Source organism: Carlito syrichta, unplaced genomic scaffold, assembly GCF_000164805.1.
Source record: "Carlito syrichta isolate Samal-C Ts95f unplaced genomic scaffold, Tarsius_syrichta-2.0.1 Scaffold303334, whole genome shotgun sequence".
Classification (NCBI taxonomy): domain Eukaryota; kingdom Metazoa; phylum Chordata; class Mammalia; order Primates; family Tarsiidae; genus Carlito; species Carlito syrichta.
In genome coordinates, this window is record NW_007247430.1 from 46,216 (window position 1) to 54,620 (window position 8,405).

The following is an 8,405-nucleotide window of genomic DNA, read 5'->3' on the forward strand; positions in this document are numbered from 1 at the left end:
CTGTTCTTGGGCACCGAGGCTAGCTCTGGGGAGCTTGGCTGAAGTCTGAGCTGACCCAATCCTCTAGCTGGACTCTACACAACCCCTCTCCATCTTCCAGAACATCCCTACCCTTGGCAGTGTGGCAGTGACCATGGCACTACATGGTTGTGACGAGGTGGCCGTCGCAGGCTTTGGCTACGACATGAGCACGCCCAATGCACCCCTGCACTACTATGAGACCGTGCGCATGGCAGCTATCAAAGAGGTTCGGGGCTGGGCATTGGGGGTGGTTCCTGGGTGGGGCCGAGGGAGGAGGTGCACAAATAAATGACAAAAGGGGGAGCCAGTGGCTGCTGTGATTGCCCAGAAGGTCCTGCCCCACCCTCAGCTAAGTGGAGTCTCTAGAGGTCCATCCCTGCATGCAAGCCCCTGACCACCAAGCATCCTACGTGCTTTCTCCCTAGCCTTCCACTGGGCCCAGCACTTTCTCCCTGAGCTTTCCTTCCATGGAACCCTTGCTGCCTTTGTCCTGCACCTCCCTCCTTGCTGCATTTCCCGGCCTTATACACTATCCTTGGTGCCAGCTCGGAGTCATCCTCTCAATCTCAATCCTGCCTTCCCCCAAAGGGCTTCCTTGCCCCTCAAACAACCCACAAATAAACATTGCCTCTCCAACTCAAGATGCTCCACCCCTACCCCATACCTCTTCCACAGATCCTGGAGGTCTTTATTGCCCAGAATTGCTTCCCAGGTGACTCATATGGACAGGTACAGTGAAGTTCTCCCAGCCTTCCAGTCAGCTTCTTCTGGCACTGCTGCCTTCCCAGCCAGAACCCATGTGGAGAGTCTGAACCCCTCTTCCCCTACCTCAGCTTCGACTGTTACTAGCCTTCCACAGTCCCAGCCTGCAACCTGGAAGTCTTGAACAGCTTCTCTGCTGTGACATCTGGGTGACTAGGGACTGTCGAAGGGAATATCCCAACTTGCAGATCCATATTTCTGTAAATCCAGAGGCTTTATTTAGCCTCAGCTCTCATTCCTGCTCATCTGTCTTCTTACCTGTCCTTCTCTACCCCCGCCCCGGTCTAGAGCCTTTTATTCACCACACGCTCCCAACCCTCCCCTCCTCCTGTGAGAAAACTGAAGTTGCAGAGGGGACTCAGTCCACCACAACAACCCTTCATGCTCCTCACTCCCACTTGGCCCTTCACAGCCTGGCACCCCCTCAACCTGGCCTGATACCCACCAAGGTTACCAGTGACCTACCTCAAGGCTGCCAAATTCGAGGGACACGTGTCATCTTTCCTGATCTCTCAGAAACATTTTCTGTGTTGACCGCCCCTTCCTCTTTGAAACTCTGTCTTGCTTAAAACTCCTGAGTCAGTAATATCTAGTGTTCTTATTACACTTGCCATTCTCTCTCCTTCTCTTTCTCAGTGTCATCGATTCTGATCTGTCCCTTAAGAATCAACATTCAGCCGGGCTTGGTGGCTCAGCCTGTAATCCCACGCCTTTGGGAGGCTGAGGTGAGTGGATTGCTTGAGCCCGCGGGTTCGATACCTGCCTGGGCAGTGAGACCTCATCTCTACAATAAATCAAAAAAATCAGCCGGGCGTGGTAGCGCATGCCTGTAATTCTGGCTACTTGGAAGGCTGAAGCGGAAGGATCGCCGGAGCCCAGCAGGCGAGGCTGCGGTGGCCGGGAGCAGCCACTGCACTCCAGTCTGGGCGACAGAGTGAGACTCCAACTCAAAAAAAAAAAAAAGAATCAACATTAGCCAAGACTCCACCCCAGACAGTCTTCTCTTCTCACTTTCCATATTCTCTGGGAGACTGACATCCCCATTCATGGAGTCAGTTACAAATAGACCACATTAGGCTTTTTTGCTGCTGTAATGGAATACCATAGACTCGGTAGCTTTTCTACAACAGAAATTTATTTCTCACTGTCCTGGAGGCTTGGAAGTCTAAGATCAAGGTGTAGGAAACTTCAATGTCTGGGGAGAACCTACTTCTGGGTTCATTGATGATCTCTTCTCCCTGTGTCCTCACATGGTGGAAGGGGTGAGGAAGCTCCTGAGTCTCTTTTATAAGGGCACTAATCTCACTCAAGGCTCTGCCTTCATGACCTGATTACCTCGCAAAGGCCCCACCTCCTAATACCATCACACCGGGGGTTAGGTTTCACTGTATTAATTTTGGGAGACATAAACATTAACAGGTTCATTCAGGCTACCTCAAGTCATGGGGAGTTATTTCAAAAATATGTATGAAACTTGGGAAACTAGAAAATAGACTCCCAGCAGGGCCTCCTGATGCCTAGAATGGGATTCAGGAGTGAGAAGCTCATTCTGGGTCAGGGATAGTTCTAGGGCTGTCCTGTTCCTCGGCAGTGGCTCCAACCCTGCCTCGTTATGACTGTGGCCTGGTCAGTCTTCCATCGCTGCCTCTCTTCATGTGTCTTCTTGTTGCTTTATCCCCAACTAGCACCTACTCCAAGCTGCTCTCACAGCTTTTATCTGCCTTCTAGCTTCTATTTACTTATATCTTTGATCTCTTACATACTCTTTTTATGTACACTTCATGTAAAGGTTTTAGGCAGAAGGTAAGAACCATAGACATGGGCAGCAACCAGATCATAGTGGGCTTTTTATGCCCTGGCAAGGAGTGTGGACTTTAGTTTGTAGGCAGTGGGGAGCCATGGAGACTTTTAGGCCATAGATTAGCATGTCGTCAGGTCACTGTGGCTGCAGTATGAAGTAGAGGGAACAAGGCAGGAACAGAAACTAGATGGGGAGCTGTCACTGCAGTCTGGGCAAGAGATGGTGACTCCTGAACCAGATCTTTGACCATGGTGATGAGGATAAGACAGGGGCAAGAAACAGCTAGGATGTGAAATCAGCAGAGCCTGGGGATTGCCTAAGTGCAGGAATGAGACCAAAGGATACCACCTTCCTGAAGCCCTCTCTGGTGGAGGCTGTTCCTTCTCTTCCCCCACCATACGTCCGCTTCCAGGCCATTGCCCCTTCTTCTTCATGTGACTCCTCTGGCTCCGCAACTCACGGCAAGGATACCACCTTCCTGAAGCCCTCTCTGGTGGAAGCTGTTCCTTCTCTTCCCCCACCATACGTCCGCTTCCAGGCCATTGCCCCTTCTTCTTCATGTGACTCCTCTGGCTCCGCAACTCACGGCATCTGCTGCAACACCTTCTGTGCAGAGTGTGTAAGCGTGAGGGCTCCGAATCTAATGAGCTGAGTTCAGAACCTGGCTCTAGACATTTATTTATTTATTTATTTATTTATTTATTTATTTATAGAGATGAGGTCTCACTATGTCACCCAGTCTAATCTTGAACTCCTGGGCTTGAACAATTCTCTTGCCTCAGCCTCCCAAAGTGCTGGGATTACAGGCATGAGCTACCACACCCAACTCCCCTAGACTTTCATTTACTTATCTACAAAAGGGATGAAAATAGCACCTACCTCCTAGGGTTTGGGAATGATTGGACATGATAATATATTTTAAAAGGCCTGGTACATAGTAAGCACTCATAACTGTTAGCCACCATTTTAATATTTTACCCCTACTCACCACTGTTGCCTGGATGAGGTACCACTGCCACCAACCCCCTGGATGAGGATTCACTGAGAATGTTGGTGCCTGGGTGTAGAATCCTTCTGTCACCCAGGGTGTCTCCAGTGGTTACAAGGACCATTCGGTGTCCTCGCCTCCCATCTCCTCACCTGTACTTGCCCTGACCAGCTCACTCTGCAAGCCCAGCAGGTGGGTGTGGGATGCAGAGACACGTGGAGCAAGGATTGGCTGCTGTGGGTATGTCAGGAATATTGGTGGAATTCATAAAGGAGACAGTAGGGAAGAACTGGGAAGGCACAGCATCATGGAGACCATGATGGACCAGCATTCCAGAAGAGTGTCTACAGTGTCAGGTGCTGCAGGGAAGTCCAGCAAGATGAGTACTGAGAAGCGACCATCAGTTGTATCTGTCAGGAGCTCACTGCTAACTGTGGTAAGAACAGTTCCAAAGGTGCAGTGGAGCAGGAGCCAGGCTGCAGTCATGAACAGTGAGTAGAAGGTGATGTAGAGACAATAGGGTAAGGGCTCTCAGGATGCTGGGGGAGCAGGAAGGAGAGAGACCAACAGCGGCTTGAGGATGTAGTGGTTTCACACATGAGTTGGCCAAACAGCAGAGCAGTCTAAGCTGGAAGTATAGATTTGTGAGTTGTTAGCACAGCTGCTTGTTCAGCTATAAGGAAGGCATGGAGGAGACTTCCTAGGGAGGGAACAGAGAGTAAAAAGGGCAGATCATCAGGCAGGACCCGGGAACACCGATATTTGGTAATAGGGTGAGATAAAGACCTCTGAGAATGTGGACCGTGACATGGGATGGGCATCTGTAGCCAGAATCAAGGGTCCTAGTGAGGCTGGGAATCCAGGATGACCAGAACTCTGTGCCCACCATAGCCAGTGCAGAGCTATGGTGAACGTGTATGTTATCTGCACCGAAGGGGAATTAGGCAAAGAGCACCTGAGAGGCGGCATCATCTGGTCCAAGAGAGCTACACCCCAGAGCAGACTTTTTGGTAATGAAAACTGTCAAACAGATTCATAAATATAAAGGATGACATCATGAGCCCCCTCATACCTGTCCTCCACCTTCCTCATCATCAACACATGGCCAAAACTGTTTCATCTCTTCTTCCTCTTATGCTCCTCATCCCACTGATTATTTGGAAACAGGTCTCAGATATCGTATCATTCCAGCCATGAATATTTTGTTAAGATTCTCTGAAAAAGTACTTTTTAAAATTATCACACTTAAACAAATTAACAATAATTCCTTAATATCATCAGATACCCAGTCCTCTACTGACCTTTTAACCCTCAGTGACTATTAGTGAGGGGTGGCCTAGTGACCTACTCTGATGTAGGTCCATGTCCTCAAAGAGAGACAGTGAGCCAGATATTTAATCTTTAGAGAATTAGAGTAAGTCACCCAGAGATTTGCAACATGGAGGGGCAGTTGCAGGTAGCAGAGTATGACAGGAGCCTTGCAGGGTCTGGAGGTTTTAGGGAGTCTGGAGGGACAGCTGCATGTGAGGAAGACCCTGCCCACCTTCATGTGCTGGGGAGTGGTGGAGAAGAAACAGTCACCACTTGAAAGGGAGACTAGGGGCCCTGTCCTGTGGGCAGCTGGGCTTGTGAGCACAAGAAGTTGAAGGGAATGTTCAGAGATGAGGAATATAGGGAATTTTGCTGATAACTGCCTGAGTTTCATATGGAAAAGATTTGGAAGGTTGGAGATAATTGACTAAGCAGAATAAGGACTGGGCAGAGCCATAAATTCTTTTTTTAAATGTTTTGTTTATTTCTAAAAAGATAGGGTCTCACTATTTTGCCCAGGCTGGACTTGAACTCCCGGGTTCAAGTGATCTTCTTGCCCCAGCCTCCCTAAGAGCTAGACTACAGGCATGTACTACCATGCCCAGTTATGTTCTTAGCACCAGTAGATAGTGACAAGTTATGGGGAAGCTCAGTGCTCACAAATGCAACAGAGAGTCAGTTGGGTACAACTACTATAAGCTATTGGCATTCATTCAATCAAACCTTGTTCATTAAAGCTTCCTGGTGACAGTACTAGAAATAGGTAAGAACGCTACCCTGGGTGTGGTCTTCCCCCAGGAGCCTCTTCTAGCAATTTTGAAATACAGAGGCTAGTCTCGGTGGCTCAGCCTGTAATCCCAGCACTTTGGGAAGCCAAGGCGAGTGGATTGCCTGAGCCCATGGGTTCGAGACCAACCCGGGCAACTTGGTGAGACCTTGTCTCTACAATAAATCAAAAATTAGTTGGGTGTGGTAGCGCACACCTATAGTTCTGTGGCTGCTTGGAAGGCTGAGGTGGAAGGATCCCCAGAGCCCAGCAGGTCGACACTGGTGTGGCTGTGAACGTGCCACTGCACTCCAGCCTGGGTGATGGAGTGAGACTCCTACTCAAAAAAAAAAAGAGAAAAGAAATATAGAAGACATTATTATTAACTATGATCAAATGTTCTCACCACAAAGAAACTGACAAGGATATAAGGTGATGGGTGTTTGCTTGATTTAATTATTCCACAATGTATACATACATCAAAATATCACATTGTACTCCATAAATATATACAATTATTATGTCAATTAAAATTTTTTTTTTAATTTTGTTTGAGTCAGGGTCTGGAGTGCAGGGGCGTGATCACAATGATCACAGCTCACAGCAGCCTCAACTTCCTGGGCTCAGGCAATCCTTCCTCTTCAGCCTCCCGAGTAGCTGGGACTACAGGCACATGCCACCACACCTGGCCAATTTTTAAAATTTTTTTGTAGACATAAGTTTTCACTGTGTTGCCCATGATGGTCTCAAATGCCATCAAGCAATCCTCCCACCTCAGCCTCCCAAAGTGCTGGGATTACAGGTGTGAGTCACCATGCCCGACCAATTTTTAAAAAAAATTTTTTTTAAATTAGCCTTTTCCTCTCAGGCTCTACAGCTCCTCCAATCTGGGAGTCAGAATTTCATCAGCTGCCTCCCGGCCTGGAGAATAAATTGCATCAGGTCAGAGAATGATACAGCCACACCTTGCTATTGGACATAAGTGACTCACATTGCCTGCCTTTGGGGTGTCTATAACCCAGTACTGCCTAACAAAGTGGGTTGATGTGTGTGGGACCAGTCCCTTCCTCCAGCACTGAGTAGGGGGCTGGGAGGCTCACACCTCCTAAGACTTGGAAGAAGTCAAGAGGCATAGTTCTCTGGGATGAAGACAAAAGTACAAGGGTTACTTTCTCCAAGTCTTGGGAAGGAAGGAGGATGAGTGGTAGCACTCCTAGAGCTGGGTCATGACATAGCCACAACTGGTTACAGGTATCCACCTTCGATTTCCATGGTCACAGAACACTGGAGGGTGATGAGTGGAAGGATATCAAACCCGGGAAAGGGCACTAAAGGCTGGAGCGGGGCTGCATCCCAGCAGCCATCTGGGCCACCTCACTGATCACTTCTTGTCTCTTTCCTTCCAGTCCTGGACACACAATATCCAGCGAGAGAAGGAATTTCTGCGGAAGCTGGTGAAGGCACATGTTATCACTGACCTAAGCAGTGGCATCTGAGTGGGCCCAGCACATGGCCATAGAGGCCCAGGCACCACCAGGAGCAAGCAGCAGCCACCGCCACCTAACGCAGGAGTCTCCAGACCCAGAGAAGGACAGTGCCAAGAGGCCCCAGGGGTGGTGAGGCCTTGGCAGAGCAGCCAGAGCTGTGCCTGCTCAGCACCAGCCTCAGAGACCAGCGCTCAGCCTCACTCTCAGCCAGGGTCCTGGAAGCCAGAGGGCCAGTAGCTACTGGCTGTGCCCTGCAGGCCCAGCATGCAGGAGGTGGGACATTAGGCAGCAAGGTTGCTGCCGGAATCATTTCTCCAATCAGTGTTCAGTATATTATCATTTTGTGAATTTGGGTAGTGGGGAGGGAAGGGATAATTTATTTTTAAATAAGGTTGGAGATGTCAAGTTTGGTCCACTTGCCGTGTAGGAAGAGGCCCACTAGAGATCTCACCAGGCAGTGGTACCAATAAGCTCCCTGTAGGGCAGGAGTGTCATCCCAGCCTGTATCCTGCTCCAGGGCTACATGGCGGTAGGCAGGATCTCGTGCCAGCCCCATCCAGTTTGGCCTTTCTTGGGGAGAAGATGGGCTATTTTCATTCACCAGCCCCTAGCTGTCCCACAGGGAAACCCTGGAGCCATCCCTTCGGGGCCAACAAGACAGTCCCCAGGCTAGAGCAGAGAGAACTTTAAAGCTCAGAGGTGAGACCCACCTCAGTCTGATGGGAATGGCTCCCCTCCCCGGCTGCAACTTATCCAGAGGACAGTGCCCCAGGCCTGGGCTAACCAACTTTCCAGATGTTCTGGGTTTCAGCAGACTGCCAGGTCCTTGGGTTCTGCCTCTAGCCTGGACCAGAGGGAAGTGAGGCTCAAGGACCTTACCCAGGCGGTGGCAGCCATCCCAGATAGCCCTCATGGAAGCAATAAAGCTCTTCCCTGAGCCTGGCCTCCTTTTGCTTTCTCTGACTCTCCTGGAAGAAACAGGAACCTGGGCTTTAGCAGCTATACTAAAATCCAACCCAAGGGCCTTCTCTTCATCCCACAGATTCCTGGGTCCCTTTCACTTCTCGTGCCAGTGCAGGACCTGGGTAGCCACCTAAAGGCCTCTGGAGCTCCTGTCTCACACAGTCCTGTGTCCTCCTTGCCCCAAGAGAGATAGACCAAACCCAGGTGCCCCCTAGAGGAGCCAGGGACAGGCGGCTGGTGCCTTCCGCCCTAGGACACTGCTTCTGGGTCACCACAGCTATAGCGCTACAGGGACAAGGATTCCTG

The 8,405-nt window shown here is 49.9% G+C and overlaps 1 protein-coding gene across 1 annotated transcript in view; it reads left to right on the forward strand.

Moving 5' to 3' along the window:
- Positions 1–8,080, forward strand: part of ST3GAL3 (ST3 beta-galactoside alpha-2,3-sialyltransferase 3) — a 28,670-nt gene extending 20,590 nt beyond the window's left edge. Inside the window, exons 6-7 of the mRNA XM_008058408.2 lie at positions 101–247; positions 7,056–8,080. Of these exons, the coding sequence (XP_008056599.2) occupies positions 101–247; positions 7,056–7,145 (237 nt within the window). The 3' untranslated portion in view covers positions 7,146–8,080. The remainder of the gene's footprint in view (positions 1–100; positions 248–7,055) is intronic.
- Positions 8,081–8,405: the final 325 nt, after the last annotated feature.